This window comes from Acanthaster planci, linkage group LG18 (assembly GCF_054643075.1).
Source record: "Acanthaster planci isolate LZ-2023a linkage group LG18, COTS_SCS, whole genome shotgun sequence".
NCBI lineage: Eukaryota > Metazoa > Echinodermata > Asteroidea > Valvatida > Acanthasteridae > Acanthaster > Acanthaster planci.
The window spans coordinates 1,053,134-1,079,743 of NC_141794.1; the positions used below are offsets into that span (position 1 = coordinate 1,053,134).

At 42.1% G+C, this 26,610-nt stretch overlaps 2 protein-coding genes across 6 annotated transcripts in view; one reads left to right on the forward strand and one right to left on the reverse strand.

Moving 5' to 3' along the window:
• LOC110980247 (regulator of telomere elongation helicase 1-like) lies at positions 1–20,938 on the forward strand. 4 transcript variants are annotated; one of them, XR_015428263.1, is made up of 33 exons: positions 1–158; positions 1,085–1,238; positions 1,558–1,780; positions 1,911–2,004; positions 2,480–2,561; positions 2,940–3,000; positions 3,103–3,178; positions 3,315–3,465; positions 3,934–4,078; positions 4,458–4,496; positions 4,602–4,674; positions 4,812–4,909; positions 5,299–5,357; positions 6,147–6,206; positions 6,551–6,638; positions 6,871–7,003; positions 7,134–7,288; positions 7,604–7,689; positions 7,855–7,932; positions 8,325–8,402; positions 8,691–8,828; positions 9,431–9,546; positions 9,668–9,791; positions 9,900–10,071; positions 10,192–10,292; positions 11,152–11,268; positions 11,794–11,925; positions 12,041–12,106; positions 12,308–12,386; positions 12,864–13,013; positions 13,498–15,471; positions 15,883–15,989; positions 20,066–20,938. XR_015428263.1 is itself a non-coding variant. In XM_022236755.2 (32 exons), exons 2-31 carry the CDS (start codon positions 1,137–1,139, stop codon positions 15,465–15,467), a joined length of 5,046 nt encoding a protein of 1,681 aa, XP_022092447.2. In that variant the 5' UTR covers positions 1–158; positions 1,085–1,136; the 3' UTR covers positions 15,468–15,471; positions 15,883–17,651. The 4 variants fall into 4 exon arrangements, 3 of the variants coding, with proteins under 3 accessions (XP_022092447.2, XP_022092474.2, XP_022092492.2); XM_022236755.2 differs by lacking the exon at positions 20,066–20,938 and having other exon boundaries at positions 15,883–17,651; XM_022236782.2 differs by lacking the exon at positions 20,066–20,938 and having other exon boundaries at positions 3–158; positions 1,089–1,238; positions 15,883–17,651.
• LOC110980270 (uncharacterized) overlaps positions 18,994–26,610 on the reverse strand; it is a 10,061-nt gene continuing 2,444 nt past the window's right edge. Inside the window, exons 3-4 of one of the 2 annotated variants that reach the window (XM_022236814.2) lie at positions 20,009–20,276; positions 18,994–19,184 (exon numbers count right to left, since the gene is read on the reverse strand). In XM_022236814.2, coding sequence (XP_022092506.2) covers positions 18,994–19,184; positions 20,009–20,276 — 459 coding nt within the window. Of the gene's footprint in view, positions 19,185–19,994; positions 20,277–26,610 lie in introns of both variants that reach the window. The other variant, XM_087148560.1, reaches the window with a different exon arrangement.

Below are 26,610 nucleotides of genomic sequence, written 5' to 3' on the forward strand. Positions count from 1 at the left end.
CTGGAAACCAACGAAAACATGTTCTGGCACGAAAAACAAGCTCAGAGAGGAGCGAGATTGACGAAATAAAACCCTGACATGACCAGACGTAACGTGACCACTACATGTACAAATACGTCGCCCTTTCTTTGGGAATTTTGCTCTCGCTTCTTTGTTTGGTAAGTATAACTTTGGTTGGGGTATTGGGCATTTGAGAATATTTAGCTGCAGATTTGTAATAAACTTTCTTGCCCGGAAAATAATGTTTGCGGTCTATCAAGTATCATATCATAGAGGAATAATTTCTCCATGATCATATCTATGCCTAAACTATACAGGCCACTGTACGGTCAATTTTGCTTTTGTTCGTAGTTTTAATCGTTTGTTTTCATTTCCATATGATTTGCGTGTGTGGTCGTGGGTGAACATACAATGTTTCGAAATTGGCCCAAATGACATTTGTTACAAACGTGAACAATGAAATTTTAGTTTCGTCTGTTGGATCTAGAAATGAGATTCTCTAAGTTTCTAGCAAGGAGCTTAACTAGCATGATTAGGGCGGAATTAAAAGCTTCGTTGCTTTTGCTAATGAGTTAGGGCACTGTTCATTTCGAACTCATTTTCTTAAATATTTCTGCATGCTCCAGCTCCTCTAATGCTCTATTTAATTTCCAATTTTTTGAAATTTCACGTGAAGCCAGCATTCAACTCTTAAAATAAAGCACAAATAAGAACAAAGATTTTATGAAAATATGAATTTTAAGCTTTTCAGTCAAAAACTACACTCAGTTGTGTGAAAAAACAAAAATTAGTTTGCTCTGCACTACACAAGTAGGCCTAGGCTTACAAAAACGTTCCAAAAGATTTGAAAATAACCCTAGTCCCTACCTCAAATAGATATTTGTTTGCTTTGCAGAGTCCGATGCAATCCAAACTTATATCAAAGTGATTTTATGACATTTTCTCCAAGAATGCTTCAAAAAGAAAGCAGAACAAAATAGTTGAAAAAACTGCAGGCCATTTGGTTTGTACATGTAAACATGATTGGTAGGCCATGTAGGCTAAAGGCTAGTCATCATCGTGGTATTTGTCATATTTCATCTAGACAGAAGTCATACATGTACATCTAGCAAGAAAAGCCTGCATCAAACAGAAGAATGCCATTGATTAAGTGCAAAGGTGTCAACATTGAGTTCCCTTTTGAACCTTATGACTGCCAACAAGATTACATGAGCAAGGTGGTGGAGTGCCTGCAATCTGTAAGTTGGTCCTCCCATCTGTATGTATGTATGTATATTCCAGATCTAAGTTTTGTAGATTTTGTAGCGGATGAGATGGCAGAAGCATGAAGAAGTTAAAATAGGTTTGGATGATTTTCCCAATATCTGAGTTTTTGCAGATAATCAGGGCAAAACATCGCTTTTTTGCAGACTAAGTATTGCGATGCCTTGCAACACAGAATTTCCATGAACATTTTGAGAAAATACATTCTGCGAGGTTTTTCTGTTACATGTTGACGACGGTTGTTCCCTTTGTTTTGTTTCCGTTTGTTTTTTCCATTTTTCCCCCTTCCCTCAGGGCAAGAATGGCATTCTGGAGAGCCCCACTGGCACAGGCAAGACTCTCTGCCTCTTGTGCTCGGCGCTGGCCTGGCGTAACACCTACATCTCCCAGCAAGAGCTGGGCCGATGCCTGCAGGGGGACAGCGGGGACTGGCGAGCTGGGGACGAGGGTAGCTTCAGGCAGAAACTTGCTGCTGAGTTGAAGGAAGGTGCAGGGACCTGGGACGAAGGTCAACAAGGTGGGTGTAACAGATCACTTGGCCAACGTTACCATATTTAGTCGCTTCATTGTAGAAGCTAACTTGTGAACCTAGTTTGTGATTCATCAGATCTGTATTATTGTAATTTGTGGCTTTTATTGCATTTCAGGCATGTTTGTGGATCGTCCCCGGATCATCTATGCTTCCAGAACTCACTCCCAGCTATCACAGGCAGTAGACCAGTTGAAGGATACAGCTTACAGGTACAGACTTAAAAAACAACCATTTTGCCTTTACCATTCTGGCTATGGTCAGGCTTTAGCACATGCTGCTACTGAAACCTCCTGTTGGCCGTCAGCCACAGTCAAAACTCACAGGTCATGCGTGCTTGTTACGTCCTGTCCTGAAACCAGCCCAGCATTCCTGCTCTAACAGAGAACAGCAAGTTGGATTGGACAGTTTTCTTGATGTTGGCTTTACTGCACAGAAGAGAGGGTTAGATTGGATTTGCCTACTTTGACTTAGATTTTGAACCTCTGCTTACCTGTAACATAATCCAAGCAGATTGTAGAGCATTTGCCAATGAAATATCGACCAGTCAAACTTAGTGGCCATAACTCTATCCCTTGACCTCAAGTATCATAGGTCAGGTGAACCATGCAGGGGTTAATGAGGGAAAGCTGTTGGTTGTTCATAGGTTAATGTCCCATGTTTCATTTGAACCTGTTCATCAACCAGGCCGCGAGTGGCTGTCATTGGCTCCAGAGAGCAGCTTTGTATCCACCCAGATGTACAGAAAGCAGAGAGCAACTCAACAAAGGTACCATTGGCCCAGTGGCTGAGCGATTGAGGGCGCTACTACAGTGCTGTATGTTACACTGACAGCATATTTTCCTCAAAGTAAATGGAGCCATGTCGAAACCATTTAGTACCTGTCACAGTCAGCATTACTGAAGTAATTGTAAGGTTATGAGCCGGAAGCTGACAAATGAAGTGTTGTTTTCTCTTTTGTGAACTTTTTATTACGCCGCACTCTAAATTGGTTTTACCGTTGGAATTTTAACTTGTTGGGTTGCTGTTTTATTTGGAGGTTTAGTTCAGCTTTTTTGCAGTATTTAGAGTCTTTTGCATAGTTAACAAAACAGAAAAAGAAAACCTCTCTAATGGAGTAAACATTGCCTGTTTACTTTCTTCTCAGGTTCACATGTGCAGGGCCAAAGTTGATAGTAGAACTTGCCACTTCTACAACAATTTGGACCGTGAGTAAATACCTCATTTTTTTATTTTACAATTTGTGGTCATCATTCTTGAAGCAGAGTTACATATTTCATGGAGAATTGTCCTGACTTTTGTTCTTCCAGAGAAAAAGGCGGATAAGGCGTTCACGGATAATATTTTGGACATCGAAGATCTTGTCAAACTGGGAAATAAACACAAGTAAGTGAAAAGCAGTGGAGCATAATGATAGTAGAGACTCGTTCATGCAAGAAAAAATCTTTCACAGGAAATCCAAATCTTTGTTTTGACACCAACCTGATTTCCTGTGCCCATGTTTCAATTTGCTTTTTCTTAGAGTGTGTCCTTACTACATGGCTCGCGAGTTAAAGGCCAACGCTGACATAATCTTCATGCCTTACAACTACCTTCTGGATTCCAAGTCTCGACGCATCCACGGTGTAGAGCTACAGGGGAATATCATCATCTTTGACGAGGCACACAACGTTGTAAGTGCCCCCCATTTTGTTCTAGCCTGAAGAATTTAATTGGCTAATAAGGTATGGAGTACTTTTCCTTGTAATAAATAGCAGCTGAACAGCTTTTTAATGAAGCAATGCCAAATGTAAAACACTGTCGTATCTATGTACTTTACGTTAGTAGCTACCGCCTCCATCCAGATCAGGCCCTGCCCCCTATTGGTTCCCTTCTGCATCCCATGAGAACACATATCTCAACCCCTATCTCCCAAGGCACTTTGTTGATGAACCCTCTGGATATCTCGTAAGTCCTCGTAAGTGGTTGGACTCTACCTTCCTCAAACCCAGAAATTCCTTTCCAAACCCCTTGGTAGGTTTCAAAGATCTAGGAAAATAAGGGGCAACAACTGCTTCAACTTCCCTGAGCTGGAGGATTTACTGATAGACTTGTAACTTTATCAATCTGGCCTGCCCTCAACTGGCATTTTGCTCAAACAGGAGAAGATGTGTGAGGAGAGTGCATCCTTTGACCTGACCTCATTTGACCTTGCTTCCTGTGTGGAGGAGACAGATCACCTACTCAAGAAGACCGTAGAGGTCGACATGAGCAACCAGCAATTCAGGGCCGCTGACTCCGGCGGAGGTCAGACAGCTAAGATGCAATGTTACAAATTTCTTACAGCTCTGACTTGAACCTGTAGCTCTTGGGGAAAAAGTGTAAAAATCCATTTTCAGACTTCAGCGTGGTTGGACCTCATTTTACCTCCAAGTGAGCGTGGTCCTTTTCAGTTCATTTCAGGATTAAAAACGGGGACTTTTCCCTTTTTAAAAAATTTTATCCAGCTACCGTTTTGACCAGAATGGGTCCGGGTTGCTTATGATTCTGTTTCCAATCAAGCATATATCATTGTACCTTCTGTACAGAGATGCAGCAACTTACCACAAAATGGAAGCTTTCTTCAAATTTTGCTCAATACCCGGGTACCCCAAAATTTTAATAATGTTTGTCCTTTTCATTTCAGAGGGGGAATTTGACACATCAGCGCTAGCAACTTTGAAGAGTAAGTGAATCCTTATTAACAGATCTAACTACTGTCATAGTGCCATTGTGTTTTGCTGTGACAGTGACAGTGACCGACTCTGTCATCTCTCTGTTTTCCCATCAGAGTTGTTTCTGGATCTTGAGAATGAAATAAACGGTATGAACCCACCGGAGGCAGGCATCACCAAGCCCGGCAGGTAGGTGTATCAATCTATCCCATTCATCAAACCTTTCGAACCAATCCCAACCCTGTAATTTGCAGATCAATGCAGTCGTTGTCTGGAGTGTATGATCTTTAATAGTTCACCACTGAGATTCTTTTTCCCGTCTGCAGCTTCATCTACGAGTTGTTTGCCAAGGTACACATCACTTTTGACACGAAGGTGGAGCTCCTACAACTCCTGGAGAAGATGGTCTCGCATCTCACCACGAGTCAGTACCTAAGTTGTCCATTTTTGTTTTCATTAGAATGTCATCAAAATTGTTGTCTTTCGTCAAGACTACCCCAAAGATCGCCAGCTTTGGCAGTAGTTTGTGTAGTGAAGTATGAACTTCGACATTAGTTTCTTCGAATCATTAACCCTTCAGTGAGTAAAACACCCAGGTCAGATCTAATTTCTGAAAGACAATTTTTCAGTTGCAATCAGTTTTCAACCTTATGCCAGGAGGGATATATTTTATCCTATATTTTATGTCCTTCCAGTTTTCAAACAGTCACTGGTAGTCTGTAATTTTTTTCACATTTCAATTTTATGAAACCGATGCTGTTGTTAGAGTCTACTTCCTAGATGTCAGGGTAAACAATTCTTTGATCGTTACAGGTTCCACGATATTCCACAACAAAGCAGCTGGCTTACAGAAATTCTGTGACATCATTAATGTGAGTGCACCTAAGATGCAGTAGATCATTTCTTGTAATAGAAGTAATCATTTACCATTTATTCACACTATTTCCCCCCTCCAAAATATTCACATAACGCCATGTAGTTCAATTAATCATATGCTGCTGGGGAGCCCGGTTTCGGGCACCTAGGCTTTATACACGAAACCGGGGAGCCCGAAACCGGACAAAAGAGGTATTATGCCTTATAACAAAAGACCTTACTTGGAACAAAAGACCAAGCTGCTGGGAATTGCCAACATTTTTTCAGTTGTCAATAGAGGAGGAAATCTGTCATTGTTTTGAAAGATTATACCACTGTTGCGTTAAGCATGAGCGGATTACCACCGGGGACAAAAGCGCTCCAGCGATGAGTGATACCACTGCACGCTTATCTGGCCCCTATTGAAAAGACGCAAGCTGCGCACTGTGCCAGTTTCGTGAACAAAAGAAAATTACATAACACTGCACAGTCTGGGCTCTTTTTACAAGGCAGCAGGTCTGGCTGAAATACTCGGGCACTCAATAGATGTCGTCTGTTAGACTAGAGTAGCCACCAGACAGTTATTCATGTGGGTGTAAACGTCCAATAAATGAAGTTATGATTTTTTAAAGAATTTTGAAAACAGAAAATCTTGAAAATCAGTTTTACATCATGCAACTTCAAATTCTACCCGGCAGCAAGTGGTTATGCAAAGACATTATCAAGAAATGCCTCCGTGCTGAACAAACCTGTAGATGCATTGCAAGTATTCCGCAACCTCTTTTTTTAAATACTTTTTCCAACAGATTGTCTTCAACAAAGACACTCCTTCAGGGACGGTCTCGGAAGCTAGCAGGTGCTACAAGGTATGTGTAGCAATCCACATTCAAAAATGGAAATTGAATCAAGTCGTAGTTATTTAAATCAGAGGATCTGAAATGTGGCGTTGCTTTCCCAGCTGTTTTCTGCGCCGCTTTAATTTCAGTTGAAGTTAAAGAAAAAGGAAAAAAGGAATGAACCAGGACAAAAACGGGCACCCTTTGAAGTGATGTCATCTCTCCAAACAAAGAGATTAAAACAATGGGAATAGCGAACTAGGGCAGGATGGCTCAGTTGGTACAGCATCAGTTCATTATTGTAAGCAGTCACAAGTTCGAATCCCACCGCAGTCAGTAAGCATCATTAGCTCAGATTTCTCTCTGTGTCTCAGGTCCACATCCGAGCCTCCGCACCTCAGAAGAAGGCCGGCCGTACAGATCTGTGGACCAGCAGCAATGCAGCGAAAGCCAAGAAGCAAGGTAGAAATTTTGTTTTCCATCTTTCTGGATGGAAGTCCCCTTGCAGTGGTAGAATCTTCAATAGTGTACATTGCATTGGACAGTGTACCAACCTACCATAAATTTGTCAGAGCCAACCCACTTTCCCGATGATTCTCTCATGTACAAGCTTCCCACAGCTCCATCTCTAGTCATCTCCTCCAATTCTCTTAGCGCTGAATTATCTCTCTCCATCTAACCCACTTTCCCCCAGGCTATACCTTGAGCTACTGGTGTTTCAGTCCTGGATTCAGCATGAAGGATCTGGTGTCTCAGGGAGTCCGTAGCATCATCTTGACAAGTGGGACGTTATCCCCTCTGAACTCCTTCAAGTCGGAGCTCCAAATGTGAGTCCAGTCTTTCATTTAAAATTGATTATCCTCTTACTGGATTCTTTATCAAAAAGATTAAGCTTTGGGAAATGAAGATTTTGTCTTGACTTAACTGACAGAGATTTTTATGCAACATCCAATCCAGTGATTTCCCCATTCAGCTGGAGAACCCTCATGTGATCTCTAAACACCAGATGACGGTGGCTGTCATGACCAAAGGGCCCGACGGCACGGTCCTCAACTCCTCTTACAACACACGCTTCAACCGAGACTATGTCATGTCACTGGGCAACGCCATAGGTGAGGAACAGAAATACTTGGTCTCTGCGGTCATAGATAGTCTTTGGTAGAGCTGTTGTCAAGGTACCACAAAGGATCCCAAGCCTATCACTTGTGTTCTGAGTAATTATTAACTGGTACTAAGGCATTGGGTTTACATCATGTCATGTTACGAGTTGAGGTTATCAGGATGGTGCTACTGACTAAGTTAGCCTTGCGCCCTCTGTGGCCCAGGTTCGAATCCCACTTACGCTGGCAAGTAGAATCGATGTCCATTCCATTACAATCCTTGAGCTTAGAGATGACTTACCATTCTTTCTGCCATTCTGTTCACAGTGAACTTTTCACGTCTGGTACCCAATGGTCTTCTGGTATTTTTCCCATCATATCCCGTGATGAACCATGCTCTTGAACAATGGCAGGTGAGAGGTTCTTTTAAACTGGAAGTAAACACAATGAAGATTTTTCTTTCTGGTTGTTTATTCAGCGATTCTCAGTTTTTTAGTCCGTCTAAAATCATTTTTGAGACATTTGTGATAATTTTTTGGACAATTGAGATCATTTCAATACTTCTTTTTTCTTTATAGGAAGCAGGTATAAAGCAACGTATCACTCAGTACAAGGAAGTCTTTGTAGAACCCAAGGGCAAGGTCATTTTTATAGAGGTGCGTCAATACTGCAGATTTTCCCCCCATCCACTCTACCCTTCATCACTCCGAAAAAATTCATGTTCTATCAAGATTGCCATTTCCGTTTGTGCGGTGTTTGCATTTGGTCAGTTCTTCACCGTTACCAAGGAGGACCAACATTGAATATTTCCTGGCTAGTGAGGAGGTACCGTGTTTGTTCTCTCTCTTCGAGGACAGATCCTCACTTGTTAAAAAAAACCAATCCAGGCTTGTGGATATTGAATCTGATTGTTCTGTTTCAAAATACCATCAACAGACAGACCTAATTGATCAATACTTCAATCACAAGGATAACTTGTCCTGTGCTGACAGTCCAGTGCTCTCAGCCTAAGTTGGATTGATGTGCTTGATGTTTGGTTTTTTCCCAGACGATTGAGTCCTTCTACGAGAAGATCAACGACCCCAAGCTAAATGGTGCTTGTTTCTTTGCTGTTTGCAGAGGGAAGGTAAGTCCAGGAACTGGGTGCTTGAAATTTGGAACTTGAAAGATAAATGCTGTGCTATGAGGCAACTCCAATTAAAAGAGCCTTCAAAGACAGTTTGACAATGAGGTATTGGGATGAGATTAGTCGTCGCTGTTGTGTTTGGCGAGCCATCCTCAAGTAGAAAGAATTTTTCATCATTTTCTGTTATTTTTTACATTGTTTCTTCATATTGTAAGCCCCTTTTCTTTCTGATCTCTGCCAATCATCTTCAACCTACTGCTCCTCGTCATCCGTTTCTCCAATATTCAGGTATCTGAGGGTTTAGATTTTGCTGATATCAACGGCAGAGCTGTGGTCATCACAGGGCTCCCCTTCCCACCCAGAATGGACCCTCGTGTCATCCTGAAAATGCAGTATCTGGATGAGACAAAGCGAAGAAATCCTGGCGTAAGATCGTAACGCTAGTCTTTCCTGTTGTCAAATGAAATATCCCGATTTTCCTCTCAGGCTATTATCTTAAGACCGTTTGATGTACTTGGCGTCTTCACTGGAGTTAATGCAACCGTAGCTCTAACCCCAGGGTTTATTATACATCACATAGAATCATTGTGACTGCAGTACCTACTGCTACATCTGACATGCTGACCAGCTGACCCCAGCAAGCTCGGTGGTCAAGTGGTTAAGACACCTGCACTAGTAAGCAGGAGGCCGTGGGTTCAAGTCCCACCCAAGTAAGCTTGTGAATTTTTCACAAGCTCCCGGACAACTCTGAGAATTATGCATCAGTGTGAAGGCAAATTCCACGTTAAAAATTTACACAGTAACATGTTCGGTTTTTCATGATTTAGGGTTCATAAACAGATTGGTTATCATGGTCCAGGGGGCAGGTAATCATGAAAAGTCAATCTTGAAAAGCCAATATTTTTGATAATTTCCAACCCCACAGAACCACAGTTACAACCAAAATATGGTCCAAAAGTAGGGCGTTATGTCATTTTAAATTGGCTGTTTTGAGGCCAAAAAGTTTAATTCTTTTCTTTTGAACATAGTCTCTAAGTGGGCAGGACTGGTACCGTCAGCAAGCATCCCGAGCCGTCAATCAAGCCATTGGCAGGGTCATACGACACAAGGAAGACTTTGGTGCTATATTACTCTGTGATACAAGGTGACTAGTTTAGTGTTCATTTTCCCCTATGATGGTGGTTCAAATGTCATGCTCTCTTCTGTGATTTCATCAAGAGATGTGGTAATGGTTGATCACGGTGTAAACAATATTTGACGATCAGGTTCTCTAACTGGGATGCACGGAACCAGCTACCCTCATGGGTCCGTCCCTACGTCAACATCTACGACCAGTTTGGGAAAGGTGTGAGGGATCTGACGAATTTCTTCAAGGAGACAGAGAGAACGGTAAATTATCTTCTCAGGCTCAACCTTTTGATTCATTTGAGTAAACTGATTTGGGTAATCCAGCTAAAGCAATGGCTGTTCTCCAATGTGGGAAATCTTCAATCCTAGATGCCTAAACCTCAACCCAAGCAAGTCCGATCTTCAGTCCCAGTGCGGATCGACCAAGACCAGTGCCGGCAGCAAGCTCTTCCAACAACATCATTATCATCAGCCGGACCAGTCATTAAAGCCAAGCATGTCGACACCCATGTCCCAAGTCTGAAGAGGAACCATGACGGAAGTAAGCATAGATCCTTGCCGTTTTCTCTCACCAGCATCTTAGTCAGAATTGAGATATTCTGTGTCACAAAGGACCTAGCCTTGCTTAGAAATGATCCGGAACACTTGCATGTCTTTGTAGGTCACGTGTCTGAAGCACAGTTGAAGATAATGTATGAGGACTCGCGTCCCAAGCAAGCCAAGAAGGGAGTGGGTCTACTCAATGCTCTCAGCAGTGTCGAGGTCAGTAAATGCCACTCCAGGTCCCAATTTTTCAGCATTGAAATGCCAAAGATTTGCATGTTGGCTGCTAAGCATTTTGTAAGCCTTATTGTTTACACTAAGCATATGTGGCAGTAGAGATTGTATTCATTGCATTAATGATGTGACTGCTTTTTTTTTTCTAAGTAATTTTTGCTTTAACCACTTGCTGCCGGGTGCTTTTAAAAACGCAGTGCACACATACAGGAGATCTTCAAGATTTTCAGTTTTCAAAATTCTTCAAAAATTCATCATTTCATTTAACGGATGTTTACACCCACATGAATGACTGTTTGGTGGCTAATCTAAGCTGACAGGCAACCTCCATTGACTCCTGAGTATTTCAGCCAGGCCTGTCTTTTCAAACGCGGCTGGATTAGCATGCAGTGGTGCTGTGTCGCTCATCAATGGGGCCCTGGAGCACTTTTGTCCACGATGCTAATCCACTGCCGTGCTATGCCCAAAACAGTGGTATACTGTTTGTTTAAAAACAGTGATGGATTACCTTCGAAAAATGCAAGCCGAAAATGATACCAAACCCCAGTAGCAGGTCTTTTGTTCCGAGTACGGTCTTATGTTACACGGACCAGCTCTTTTGTCCCATTCCGGGCACCCAGCTCTGCATATAAATCCGTGATGCTCGAAACGGGGTTCCCCGGCAGCAAGTGGGTAGCTTAGTTGTAGTGAGATGGTTTGTCCCGGTATAAATAAAGTGATTTTATGAATTCACAGCGAAAATATCAACAGTTTTAATAGACATAGACCAAGTCAAACTGTGAGGATACACCTACTGGAACTCCCTGTGTTCCCCTTAATTTGTCACTCATCTCTCTCCAAACAGAACACACCAGAAGATGACGATGATGGCTTCCTTTCCCAGAGAATCAACAAACCGACTAGTCAGGAGGCCAGGCTGTCAAAACGACTGGACCAGCAGAAGAAGAAAAAGATCATCATTGTAAGAATTGGCGTAATGTTGCTTCATTGATTCATTGAATCATATACAAACTGGTAGAACTGGTAGCCAGTTCATTTTTCCTGCAGTGTGTTTTAAGATGAGAAAAAATTCAGGATGGATTGTCCAGGGAGTGCTTTCTTTGTTTCATTTGGATCATGACCCAGTAAAGGATGATCTGAAGCCCTGACCTCAAAGCTCTAGACTAGGATTTCAGGATCATCAACAAAGATTAAAATTTGGTTTAAGTTGTGGCATTCACCAAACAGAAGTAAACTCAGCAGGCTCATGAATGGCTTAGAAGACCTTTGATCTCAACACATTGTATGGAGCCCTGTTGAGGTAAACTGTTGACCCTACCAGTCTCTCGACATCTCTTGGATTCAGGTCTCAATAAATTCTCGAAGATGCTGCCACAGTGGAAAGTGAGACACCATCGTTCTGCTGTTCTCAAGAAAGCGAAGAACCTACCTCAGTGCTTTCTTAAATCCTCTCTTTTTCCATCCTCCACTTGTCCTCTGTTGACAGAAACAGCAAAATGGCTTAGACTCAGTGGGCAATACTGCTGGACTTCCCCCGCCAACTGCCTCTAGCAAGCAGGAGAGGAAGGATGGAGGAGCCAATCCAAGCATGGCATCGGCTCAAGACTACATTGCTCAGGTAAGAAACTACTCAAACGTCACACCCACCTGCTATCCCTTCCAAAAACATTCTTCCAACAGGATCACATGATTTGAGTATTAAGTCTCACTTGACTGTGATGTCCACTCTGCAGGTCAAAAAGACACTCAGTCAAGATTCGTACAAGACATTTTCGTCCATCATGCAGACGTATAAAAAGGTAGGACGAAATGTGTCATTAACCCTTTTTTCTGTAAACCTGTTTCTTTGAGCTGAGCTTCTTTCATAAATATTCCATCTTCCTCTGACTACAATTTTCATCAGACAAGTTGAAAAGGAGGCAGATTACTTTTGATCATGTTGTACTCTTAAGATGACTGATATTCAGACGTGACCCATTTTTGCTTTGAATCCTCAACAGACAGACAACTTTGGAGAAATGGTTGCAGGCATCGCAGATCTCTTCACAGAAGACGAGTCCAAATTTCCCCTCTTTAGAAGTAAATTTGGCGACTTTATTTAGCTTAAATTGGAGAGATGCCCTACCCATTCCTACCGCCTCTAAGACCGTGCATCCCCCATCACCACTAATGAATGTTTCAATCTGTCCCAGAGACATCCCAGATTCTGATGCCTTGCCTCGCACTGTGCAGAAATTGTAAATCAGTGCTTACAAATAAACAAATGTACATTTAATCAGCCACACCTTGAAATTGGAGTTCGTTTGGACTGGACCTTACTATTTCAAAGCTTTTGCCAACCTACTTATATTAATCTTAAGCCACTTCTTGAAGTTGACCCCGTTTTCCGTTGATTTGGTTAGAAGAAACCACTTCCTGAGCCCCTGCTGTGCAGGCTGTGCACATTACCTCAATAAAATTGATAATGAGTCTCTTGTCTCTCGACCACTGAATGTCATCCTGAGTATCCTGAGTACAGACTCTTGATTAAGAGCTTGCTTCTGTCTCTGCTCATAGATTTCTACACCTTCGCTCGCCCTCATCACAAGAAGCAGTTCCACACCATCTGCATTAATCTTACTGGGCAGGGATGCGGATACAAACCAGAGCACAGCATCCCTCCAAAGAAACTAGAGAAGCAGAAACCGTTCACCCCCTCCACGTCAAGTAAGAGTGTTGCTTCTGTAGTGGTTGCCAATAACATAAAGCCTCAGCTGGCTAATTTGCAAGTTTATTTGATAGATGGTTTCATCCAATTTTGGGAAATGCTCATTTTCTTAAGTAAAGGTCATTTCTTACAGACCAGTAACTAGGACTTTTGTGTGTGGGGGGGGGTGCGAATCCTCAACAAGCAGACCAATCATAGATCATTTGCTTTTTCATTTGGGAGCTAGTAGGATTCATGAGGTTGTACCAATTGTTTTAGGGGTTACAAGTAAACTCCCGAAGAGGGGATTGACTGAGGTGAAAAGTACTGAACCGCAACACTGAGCAAAACGTTCTACTATCGCTCAAAATCTTTTCTTGCCTCAAAAGTGGACTTAGTCGCATGGGGTGGGGGTGCGGATGCACCCCCCCTAGTCACGGGCCTGTCTTAACCTATGTTTCTTGGGATTTGTCTGAAAAAGTTTGGCTTCTTTTTTGTTGCCAGTTGATCGAAGTAAGTCGGGTCCACCAGAGCAAAATCGCCTACAGAATGGGCCACTTTCATGCAAAGGCGTGATTATCAGCAAAGCTGCTAACCCTACTAAGAGGCACAAGCCAGACAGCTTTGATCTGTCATCAGCGGGTATCAGCAATAACACAACTGGACCTGACAGAACTGCTTGCCCTCTAGAACTTAGTGAAGAAGTACCAAGGAAAAGTCTTCCCAGAGAGGACCCAGTGTCAAAATCATCATTTGTCCCTCCTGCATCAGAATCTGACATCTCTGCTGAATCCTCATCTAACTTGAACAAAACGGCATCATCAACTTGTGTCGAGAACAACGTGGACAGTTTTACTGCCAAATCAAAGGTGGACCCATCTGCTGATTCTGTGAAAGGAGATTCAAAAAGCATACCGAGCAATACCTCAGAGCTTGAAGCAAAGAAGGTCAAGACCAGCTCTTGTGAAGTTCAAGATATAGGTGTTCCCTCGGCAGATGTGTCCATTACCCTCACAAAACCACCTGAAAGCAAGCCAAATTGTGTCAGACAACAACTGGAAAGGTCAAGGTTAAAAGTGCATCAAGGAGAAAACTCAGGTGATTGCAAAGAAAGGGAGAAGCCATCTGTAGACGATAGGGATACAGTCAAGAATTCTACTGGAGATCCGTTCAGAGATGTCAGAAGCTCTGACTCTAAGAAAATAAGAAATGCAGATTCACAAAGACAGGATTCCAAAAGCAAACCAGGAGGCAGTCTGTCTGAGGATGCTCCCTGTTTCTCCGAAGAGCCAAAGGTAGAATTCGAAGACTCCCAAGAAGAAGATGCTGAGGAACCAATGTCCTTGGAATCCAGCACAGATGAAGATCCTGTTCTAAATGCCAGTGACGAGCTCTTTGATGCTGCTTTTAGCTCATCTAACCCTTTGATGGGAAAATCTGAAGAGGCCCACGAAAACAAAACCGAAACCAAAGGATTTACAGATAAAGATCAAAGAACAGCCTCTTTGTTAGAGGATTTGCCAGGACCGAGTATAGGAGGAGCAACCTCTCAAGTAGAACCAGCCCCATCAGCTAGAGAAGAACCAGATAATTCATGCAGTCGACCAAAGGCTGATCCACCTGTTGCGCAAGGATCCAAAAGGTGGAGAATTCAGAAGATGGTTGATGAAGTGAAACGGACCCTCAGTGATTTAGGAGCCCTGGAAGGAAGGAGCAACAGAGGGAGTCTGAAGATTGAGAATACCAGGTCTCAGAGAGAATTAGGAGCGAAAGACAGCCACTGTCAGGTAGTTCAGAAGAACTGCAACAATTTCAGCCCAAGAAGCAACATATTTAAACCCTCTTCCAAGGTGAAATCAAGTAGCTCAAAGGATGATTTTCAGTCACCGTCCCAACTCAAGTCGAGTAAAAGGAATAAATCAGACATGAGTCCAGGAAAATTAAGCAGGAAGCGAGAAGCGGATAACCTTTTAGAAAACAGACACAAGAAAATATGTGAAGGTGATGACAGGAGATTTGAGAAACTGACTTCAAAGCAACCTGATGGCAAACGCTTGAAGTTCATTCCCCAAAAGGCTGGAGATACAGATGGTGACCAGTTAGGTGCCAATTTCAGAAAAGGTGAAACTCCCCTGAAGAAATTGATGAAGTCCTCAAAATTGAACTTGGAGTCTAAAATAAGCCCTGCTCCTTCAGATCAATCTGTGGACTGCTCACAGCATGCAGCAACTTCAAAACCAAGGAAAGTAAAGCTGAGCAAAAGGAACAGCTGCAAAAAGATCCAAGAACCAGTAGCTGAGTTCATGGACAGCAAGTGCAACCAGACGACAAACACAGAGATACAGAAAGCACCTGATGTCTCTCTGAGTAGAGCGTCTTGTTCCAGACGCATAGAGAATTCTTCAAAGAAGCCCCTGGCAAAGGCTGAGCAGTCATTTCTCAAGGAGACAGCAAACTCCAGTCACGCCAAATGAAATGGTATGTGTGTCGGCCTGCTCTGTCTTTGCCACATAGTTTCCATTATTAGAGTTTTGGTGAATATTCCGATTTCAGTACAAATTATTCAACATTAGAAGCAGTAAATATATTTTACAAAAATATTAAACCGAAGAATTAGCCCAGGATATATATCAAATTTTAAAAAAATGGCTCCTTTTAGGGGGCCATGGCCCCTCCCTCAATCCATCCTTGTTTTCTTGGATTGGCTCTGAGACTGCTTGAGGGCTGATAAGTGCAGCGCCCTCACCAACACGTGTTACATCTGATAGCATGGCACACACATTTGATTTCCTTCAAGCTTCCACCAGCGGAAATGATTGTATTCTGCCCAGCCACAGGTGAATGTCTACAAGGTTGGTCATGTTCCTGGTATTTTCTTGCCCTCCACAGGCGTTTCAGAAATGTCCTGAGTGCAGTTCTCATACTAAGGAGAAGTGTCTTGTTGCAGTCGGATCAAGTACCAAAGTTGGTCAAGATTTCCGAAGAAGTTATTTTGGGTAAGCCGTGAAAAAAGGATACAAATACAGTGACATTATACAAAGCACATTTTGATAGGTGCACATACATGTAACTTCATTAGGACAGACACTTGCAGACGCCAAACTTGACCTGCACCTTTTTTCTGTTCTGTTTTATCCTGGAAGCTATCTTTGTGTTTTTTTCTACGTTGATTGTCACTCATTTTTACAAGTTTACTACATTGGGTTTATCCTCCATTTTCCACCCACAGTGACAGTTTTCTATTCATTTAATTTGAGAGAGCTGATAATTCTCTGTATCGAACACACTTTGAACCTGTCAACTGTTTGATCACATGCCTCCTTCCACGCCATCACTTTATCCAATTGAGTCCAAATGAAACGAAAGCAAATATTCTTATCTCAAAGGCATCTATTGCCCTTGCCAGATGGCCAAAGAGACACGGTCAGGTTTGTGTTAATCACTTAGCCTCTTAAATTTTATCAAAATGTGCTTAATCACTTATCAAGCCTATTAATATCTGTCACCATTGAAAATTTGACTGTCACAGCAGTGAAGAATCCGGCACCCATTTCCTGTAAAGTCTTGTTTTACCAGGCTGGTTTCTTTCTGTTTGCACAAATCTTCAATGAGAGTGTAAGGTTGGAATGAATTTCTTTTTACCTAAGTGTGGTTGACTTTTTAACTGAGAAGTGGTTGTTCATTATGACAAGGTTGCTAGAACCGGTCACCTGCAGGCATAGCACGTACAATAGAGCCTTGTTATTTGAGAAGAAAAAAAAGAATTCAAGAGACATGGAACTTCAGAACAGTATATTTGTTATAACAGTGTTTGTTGTGACTCGTGAAAAGAATTATATAGCAACCATGTTGTGGATACAGAACAAATTGTGTTGATACCCACAAATAATTTATCAGAATTTCATATTAATATTTCCATTAAATAGTTTTTTTTCCAAAATATCTAAAGTATATGTAGGCTTACGTTATCATGTATATGTGCATCAGTCTTGAATTATTATTTAAAAAATTACTTAATATTTGTAAGCATAAGAAAAGTTGTACATTTATGATTTTTTGGACAGCAGTGGAACCTTATTCATTGGGAAGCCATGTTTGATCGTGTTCCCGGAATCTTTCTTATTTTATCTTAGTGAAATTTGTTAAATGTGGTGGTGCCAGACTATTTGGGTTCCGATGATGCCTCACTTTAAAATTTGTTTAAATTGTGGCGTACACATGTAGTTAATCAGAAATTTCAGCTTGGCATAAACATTTACATGTAATGAAGTATTCTTTCATTGCTTTCATTTGTATTCTCGGTTCCCCAAATCTAAAATTAACCTCGCTTTTGATTCAACATGGCTCCCGTGTGATTAAGGGCCAATTCTGTCATACAAGAAAAACTGCAGCGTTAGTCAATCAGATTTATAGTTGTGCGTGCCGACTCAAACTTATTGTGTTTTATATTACATAACCATAGACTGCATGTAGGCATAGAAATGGAATTTATTGTGGCTAACATCGTGGAAGTTTCTTTATTGAATCGCTGGACAGAACAGAAGCCTTTGCTTGAACGTCGAGCGCGTACCTTTTCACCTCTTTATTAACTTATCGAAAAGTAATATAAACGTTACGTTTTGTCAAGATAAAGTTATGGATAGATTTGGCAGAGCTGACATCCCTGTCTTTGAGATGTATTTAGTTCCTTGAGGGTCTTAGTTCCGTTTCGTTATACTGTTGAACAAAAACGTTATTGTAACAAGAGGTTACAACATTAATGACGTTTTGCTCATTGTGCGCACGACTGTGTGTTGGGGTTATGCTAGGATGTACATATAGACCTTAGATTATTCCCATGGTGTGGATATCGTTTGAGTGTAACATTCCAAGCTGTAATCTCCAGGCCGGTACATTTAGTGTTCTGATTGGTGGCCGACATGTTGATATCTGGGCAAACAGAGCCACAAGGAACCTAGACTGGTAACTAAAAAACTGGGGATCAAAACTCTGATAATCTACACGTATTGGTTGTCTGAAGAAGTTTAGTCTCCACACTGTAAATCTGTGATTGACTGACTGTTCTTTTGTTCAAGTTGGTAATCCACCGGCTGTTAAAGTCGAGGTTCTTCATCTTGTGACTGATGATATCCCGGCTGGATGTGTACAGGTGTGTAACGCACTGGTAATAATGTTTCCGGGCTGATAGTCTCTAAGCTGTTATTCCAAAGGCTGGTCAACCCTTGTCTGTTAATTTCTTGCCTGATAATTTCCTGTTTCATTACTTTCTGGGCACAGAGTCTGGAGATCCCAAGGTATGTAAAAGCTGTCAGTCTCTAGCAGGTTATCCACAGTCCCCCTCAAGCTGGTGATATTTTGGCTAGTAATCTCTTCGTTCATTGTCTTACGGCTTATGTCAGTAGATCTCTATCGTTTCCGTCTGTTAATCCGCAGGTTGGTTAACCACAGGATGTTAAACCGCAAGCTTTTGGTCGGTAATCTGAAGGCTGATAATCTCTTCGTCGTTAATCTGAAGGCTGATAATCTCTTCGTCGTCAATCTGAAGGCTGATAATCTCTTCGTCGTTAATCTGAAGACTGACAATCTCTTGGTCGTCAATCTGAAGGCTGATAATCTCTTGGTCGTTAATCTGAAGGCTGATAATCTCTTGGTCGTCAATCTGAAGGCTGATAATCTCTTCGTCGTTAATCTGAAGGCTGATAATCTCTTGGTCGTTAATATGAAGGCTGATAATCTCTTCGTCGTTAATCTGAAGACTGATAATCTCTTCGTCGTTAATCTGAAAGCTGATAATCTCTTGGTCGTTAATCTGAAGACTGTTAATCTCTTCGTCGTTAACCTGAAGGCTGATAATCTCTTGGTCGTTAATCTGAAGGCTGATAATTTCTTCGTCGTTAATCTGAAGGCTGATTGTAGGCTAGTAAACCCCAAGCTTGTATACAGCGGTCCCCAAGGTTGGAATCCTCAAGGCGTAGGTCCACAATATGCCAGCAGATGTAGTCATGGGATATCTGCACACCCTGAGTAGAGTGACCCAGCCTCGTCAAGCACGGCTTCCGTCGATGAAGCCATGTGACTGACCTCGCTAGCGAGGCTTGGGCTGGCTGCAGTGACTTGAATCGTGGGTAGGTGCAGCCCCTTCCTTGTGGCAGTACCGTATCCCGCCGTCACGGTGCATGAGGTGATCGTTGCTGATCGGGAAAAAAAAGGAAGAACGGTGGTGTCGTTAAACCATGTCAATGTTTAAGGATTCATTTACCCCTAGGTGCTGCAAGGGCATGGAATTTAGATTAAGGATCCGAAATCGATATTAACGAGAATATTAACTGGAGCACGGGCGTGATCTGGTAGTGTAATGCAAAATAACACCCACAGGATGCAAGAATTCAGGTTACGAGCTGGTTGCAACTCGATTTAGATTTCATTTTTTTGTGGAAATATTTCGTCTTTGCTTTCACGAAATATGCAACGTGTACTTTATACAATTGTCTTGTATTACTGTACATGTATCAAAAAGGTGTGTTATTCTGAACATTGTTTGAATTCGTTTTGTAGACAGGCACCAAATTTAAATGACTTCCTGGAGTCAGTAGTGGAGACATTACAATGACAAGTGCGTAATGTGAAACACATAATTATTTGTCAGCGAACGGAGTGTCATTGGCTTTGTGCATGACCGAAAGAGGGCGCTCTTTTGCGATACGAACGACGAGGCTGGATGGATCACCATTTGGCGCTATTGAGTATGAGCATTAAGGAATGCAGTTTAACCACATGGTTGGTTAGTCTCGATCGCGTGGTTTATGACGGAGGGAAAGGGCCAGCTGTGGTGTTAGTAGTATTTATTGAGTCGGTCAACAGTCAGCGTCAAATTGAGTGGTAACGAACTGAGCGATGAAATATATTGTGTATGTAGACACATGCATGGGTGAGTAAGCGCGTAATTGCCAGGTAAATTGTAACAGTTCAATATACATGTAATCGATAAACCGATGAATTACCTGATTGGACTTACTTCCGAGGCTGTTTTGGCGGTTCCCGTAAAAAGTGCTGGAAATGCTCCTCATAACAGGGGTGGATGACGGAGCCTCATCACCACGGCAACGCTGGCAGAGTAGAGAGCGCCACCTACGGCCGAGTTGCTCCAGCTTCTTGCGGTACTGCCGTTTCATGAGGACGTAGACGAATGGGTCAATCACGTGATTCAACGTCAGCAGGTAGATGACAATGACGAGAGCGACCTGGGAGCTGGAGCCGGTGACGGCCTTGACAAGTCTTTGAATCTGGTCAAAAGGTCATTTTTCAAATATATTTGAGAGTGGGAAAGCCTTGCCCTTTGCGTTCTTAAATACACCATAATAAATTTGAGGGATTCCGCCCCGCCTTGAAGTACGCCCCCAAGCGGCAAAAGAAAGACAGATGGTAGCAACCAATGACGCGTCCGATTTGCTCATGAATATTTATGAGGTGTAATAAGTTTTACAAGCGGGTTCTTGCGTTCTGCGTGTACGCAAAGACCATACATTTTAGGAATAAATTTATTACGCTTTCCCAGCGTGCTCCGCGTCAAACGCGCCATTGATCTCCATTATAAATGTGCGCCTATGCGGTGAGTAAAAAAGCCTTCTTTTCTTCTGCTCTGAGCGGATAGGTCAACACCACATCTCATGCTGCTTTAAGAGGAACAAATCATTTCCCTTTACGTCACAGAAAGCAACACAAAATAAACTGAAGTTTTCTCAATGTTATTGACTTGATTTTAATTGAATATTAATTTTGATTTATAATTTGTCCGTGCACAACAGCTGAAAACATTTTTTTAGTCAAACAAGCAACATTTATTTCCCACAAAATGAATTAACTTTACGTGTTGATATTTTACAATATTTTTTATCGATAGGTTGGGTTGAAGGAACAACAATAAATTCGTCGGTAGTTATGTAAACAGGTTTTTTCAAGACTGAATGATCAGCTTTGCAAATATTGTCCAAGCTAAACTGACTTTAATACAGCTATTCAATTTTGTGGCCGTCTTCAGCAGAATGCGTAGATTAATAATAAAACGATGCCCCGTTTACAACCTTCACCTTGAAATGAAAAGGCCCTGCAATATCGCCATGTGATGTGCAACATTAACAAGAAAACTTCACCGCGCCTAACGGCATTTTATCGCTGCCTTTAATGGGCCCGTCAATTTGCGAGACAATGAGTTAAAAACAACGACCTCTGTTGTAGCTTGGACTTCTTTCCCTAATTTTTTTTTTTATCGTTCAATTTTCTGCGTCAGGGGCGTGTCAGTTTGATGGATTGGCGGTTTTTAAATCGCAGAACGCGAAACGATCATGCGACCTGTCCCCCGCCGATATTGGGAATGACCAAAAGCCCAGCGATGACCTGTCAAATAGTGCACTCAGTATTCCGGGAAGCGAACCAATCCTGACTTTTGTTTCCACAGGCTCGTTAAAAAAGATCTATTGTGGAGCGAGGCTTTACGAGGGAAGCACGCTGTTGATGCGACCCATTATCATCCGTAATTACTGCACGTAGTAACTGCTCTCGGTGCCGTTGCGAAAGCCCTTTCTCTTGGCACGCCACCTGACCATCGATCACTTGTTGGTAAACAAGCCGATGCTCTTATGATATTTATTATTTTTACCGATGTGAGATAAGCACTTCAATGCTAGACACTCTCATTTCATTAGTGACATATGCATCTGTTTTGCACTGAGTTTGACCGGGATGAAAACTACGTACTTAAAGTGTAGTGGCATATTGCAAATAAAATTGATTGGTCTGGTGTTAGACACTTGACCGCGGGCGTTGCTGGTTTAAGAGAGCGGCATTTCGTAGCGCGCGCCGCTGTTACGCCTTAAACGGAAACAGCATATTTTGGGTATTTACTGCGAATGTTCCGCTAAAAAAAAATTCGGGCACTGCTCAGAATTCAGATGCATGAGAATTAGAACCTTGACTTAAATTGATTTGCCCGTAAAAAAACCCGGCGTGTGGCTGCTAGGTACGGACATGCAGCTTGATATTCCCGAGCTACCGTGTTGGCTCAGCTGCGGAGATGGGCCGACACTGCTGCGTCGATATCTCCAACACCAGTCATATGCTGTCCACGATAGAAGCAGACCCATACATCACCTGAAGGGACTTCCCCGAAGAAGGCCTTGCACAATCGATATTTAAAGTCCCGCCCTTTGTTGCCACGAAAAAAAGCCCTTCATTTCAAAATGCTGCCGAGATACATGCAAAGTAAGGCACCGCGGAATCCAGTCACGACTTGCATGAAACACATTAACCAGCTTGTAAAAAAGCAGTATGTAATTTCAACTTACATACCGTATTATATAAACTTACCGCATTATTTCTTAATTACGGAGCAGGTGATTTCAGAGTTCATGCTTAAGATGAGGTGTTTAAGTTCTGGTTTTATGTTGTAACATCTAGCTAGGACAGCTTGTTACCAGAGGGTAAACGTTTGGAATTAAAAACGAAGGTCCCCGGAAATGTCGATCCAATAAATCACCTTTTCGGTCAGCGTTATGCCAACACCTCCAAGCAAACTGGGCCCGCGCATGCGCATGCTTGCGAGTACCTTGAACAGCTATCATTTTCCCAATGGCCGGTTTCTTATCACTGAAAATAAACCTTTGGTCGGGAGACATTAACAGAAAGATCTACCGCTTTCTTTGTATACCTATACATAGTTTATCCGACAGCCCTTGGCAGTTTATTTTTTGTCCGCGATGAAAGTCTCTTACAATAACACGCATGACTGAGGCAGGTCTTCCACAATCAGAAATGCTTCGATAATTTTGATCTGTTCATGTAGTTCAGTGCTCCAGCGACACTATTGTTGCTATTAAGCTTCTAACTTCAAAGTCAGGATTTTTAAAATCTGGCGCAGATTGAGACGAAGACAGATATAACATGAAAACCGTCTCGGTATTTTCCAACGGCCGCGGTGTGTATAATGCATGTTATTTCGGTTTAAAACCCCAACACAGAAATTCAAAATATTTAGGCGTCGGACTAAAAGCCACCAACGAAACTGAACTGATATAAGAATGACAGTAAAACAGTTTAAAAAGGGTAATCTGTCGATTTGGTCAAAGTAACATTAGTCACATCTGCGTACATTGTGTATTGAAAGGGAACTTTTATTAAGTACATGTAGGCTTATTACGTACACCTGCAAAACGGGCGATTCACAATAGCGCGCCTCCAAGAGTTTGCAACGCGTTGGCTAATCACGATGCGCGAAGTCTGTCGACCCAGTACGTGTTTGAAAAGGTCGAAAGATTTCGGGCGCTGTGATTGGCCAACGCCTTGCAAACAATTGGGAATCGCCCGTATAACAGATAGATTTTCGTCAAAGGTCTGGTTGTACGGTTGAAGGAAAAAACGGAAAGTGGAGGTTTGCAGATCAAACATATATTGTCTGAGAATGAAATGTCAACATTTAATGTTTAGGATTCGATCTCAAGAGTTGTGAACTATTGACATAGTCGTCTTTGACTTGTAATTGACTTAACTTGACAAACGCAGCTCGCGGCACCGACTTAATTAATGTCAATATACGAAGTTAATTATGAATGGGCATCTTGCTGGTTGATCGTCGCCAAACCTGGCTTTTCATCGTAGCCTGATACAACATTGTTTGAACTTCGAAATTTGAAATCGGAAACGGTTGTCATGACAGTCTCTGCCAGGGACATGAGTCGAGAATCAAAATAAGGGCAAGAATAGTGGCGAGATTAGGCGAAAGACATAAGCCCTTCTGGTCACGTGTTCAGACTTCAGAAAATCATAAAACAAAAATATTCCGTTTTGTCGTTCATTTCATGTAGGCCTTTCAAATGCCTTTACATTTGTCGCTCAGTAAAAAATAAAGACTAATAAAAGCCCGTGTAGAAAACCGCCAGTGGAAAAAATAAAAGTAGTAACCTTTTGAATCAAGTCAGTCACCGGTAGCCGATTATCAAACCATAGCGAGCGCGTATTAAATTCCCAACGTTGCCAGGAATTAGAGTTGAAAATTTGTAATCTGTGTTATCTGTTGGTGAGCACGGCAGTCGCATTTTGTGTCTTCCTTAGTGCAGTAATTCTCCAGGGGAAAAATTGTTTGTGATTCTTCAAGGATTCCTCGCTTACAGTGTGCGCCAAACCAACAAAATCGCAGAAAATGAAAATGTAGAAAATAACATGCCTATGTTACAAACTATTACTTTAATTTTAATTACCAAAAATTTTACTTGTAAACTTCTGACTGATATGTGCTAAATATCAGCTTGGTTGCATTTCCGTTTTTAGCCAGAGCTGTTGCCTTGCCTCTCTCATTCGTTGGCGCAGTGCATAGAAAACTTCCATAGATTCTGCTATGGTTGACGGCTACGTGTATAGGGATTTTTTTTGCCTGTTCTACTGTGGGAATCCACGTATTTCATTTCCCACAAGCTGCTGTTGTCAGATTGTTGAATGAAATTGCTGGCAATAAATCAAAGGAAGCTAAGCCTTGACAAGATGCAACCTGGCATCTTGACTTAATCCTCCAGCATCCAGACTCAAAGTGACAAAATACCGATCTTTTTAAGACAAGGGACTTATCTCGAGAAGATGAAAGAAAAACTTACGTCTTAAGAGGACAGGAAGATGCAAACAGGATGTGGAGATGTAAATTCCCTTTTTCCCCTCTCATTTCGCAATTCAACATGGATCATGACACTGACAAACACCCACACCGATGTTTGACAAAGCACCAGTGGAGCATTTGCTCTGTCACGACTGTCAGACTGCTAAACGTTGGATTATTCTGACAAAAGTGACGCCAATCGGACAAGGAAAATTGAATGTAAAAGTAATATGTGCATGGGTCGAAGAGATTATATTGGAATAGTCAATTAAAATCCTTTCATTAATTTTGTGCTCTCGCTGAAACAGAATAAGAAGGTGAAAAGAAGACGATAAGGTTGTTTTGCCTCAAGAAACGTCTCTAAACCTTCAGCTCACGGTTTTAGTGTGGTACTGATTGCGCCTTCGTTCACAATGTACCAATTTCCTGCTGCTGGACGGGATTTTGCATTTAGAAAGAGTGTCATTGCATTTTTGCGACAGGAAAAAACTTCAGACGAGGAAACTCAATTTAATTTTCTCACGTAACTTCTATACATGTAAAAATGAAATCGTCTTAGTCTGCACGCGCAAAACTATATGCAGAACCTATATTGAAACCGCCATCGAGAAGGGCCACAGTTCCCTAAAAGAATTTCCTCAAAAAACAGTGCGATCAAAAACCATCTTGAGGCCATCTCGTATAGTTACAGCAGCTGTCTGCGTTGTTAATTAGTGTCCCGAGAACTCGTCAAAATAATTAGATTCGTCCAACGTAACGTCCGGTGGCCCTGGATGGACGCCTTGCTGTGCAATTAGATTTCACAAGATCGGTCGTTTTTTATATGCGCGGCCTTCTCAGAGTTTTTCACTTTTCCGCTTTCTCGCCACTATAGCGATTAAAGAGCCTCTTGGCATGTCGTTGGCGGTTGGGTTGAGACGACGTGAGCGCATTTCAATCGCCCCTTGATTTATGAGATCAGTTATAAGAGGCTAGAAGCTCGAGTGTGTCGAGATGGGGCGGCTTTTTTTGGCGCGCAGGCCACTTTGGGTGACAGAACAGGCGGATGCCGAGACGAGAATGCGTTCGTGTGTGACAGTCCTAGACACTTCCTGTCAGTTTGGGCGTGTTTCTATCCAAGACGCAATGGTGTTGGTATAAATTATGCTGCGTGATCACAGGGCACAGTCGAGGCCTGTGATCGTTTATACTATATGTCGCTGTAGTATATTGTTCGATGCAAATCAATCTGTCTTCTGTTCGCATGCACTGAGAAAACGCGTGACCTAATGCAAGTGGTAATATTGTAAGACGTGTTAATATCTCCCCAAGCTTTTCCGCTGAAGGCTTTGGATCTGACATTTCTGGACTCATTATGATTCAACGTTCTTTGGGCGACAAAAATCGTCCACGATAAAAACGCGAGATGGAAATTCGTGATAAAAAATCTGAAGCGGATCCTACGGTAACCGACGTCGAAAATATACAGAACTAGGAGAAGCCGTGTGCGTCAGTTTTACCAAACACACTGCTCGTAAAAACGGGACTCTGACGCAAGTTGAGAGCGCTCTCGAGATTTAGCAGTTTATCACTGACGTAATTTAAAATGGCATTTTGAATAGTCTGGGTTTAGAAGTAAAGAAGCTGAACAAAAAATCATACCTGTATATAAATGGTCTCAGGTGGTTGCAACCGAAAGCTTCGCGGTAAATTGGAATATTTCAGAAGTTTCTTTGATGTATACCGCTCGATTGATTGGTTTGGGGAAGATTTTCTATCATTTCACAAGCTGTGTGGACGCGATGCAACCGCTGTAGGTCAGTTAGAGCCGTTGGTGATTATTGTTGGAGCCGATTCGCGATTAAATGCTCTGCACTGCTCAATTTTGTGTTCCAATAGCACATTACCGAAGGACACAGTGGTTCTTATATATCAATTCCGAGGAAGGACTTCAGCAAAGCAAAATCATTGCAGTGAGTGAGTAGTAAATCTTATAATGA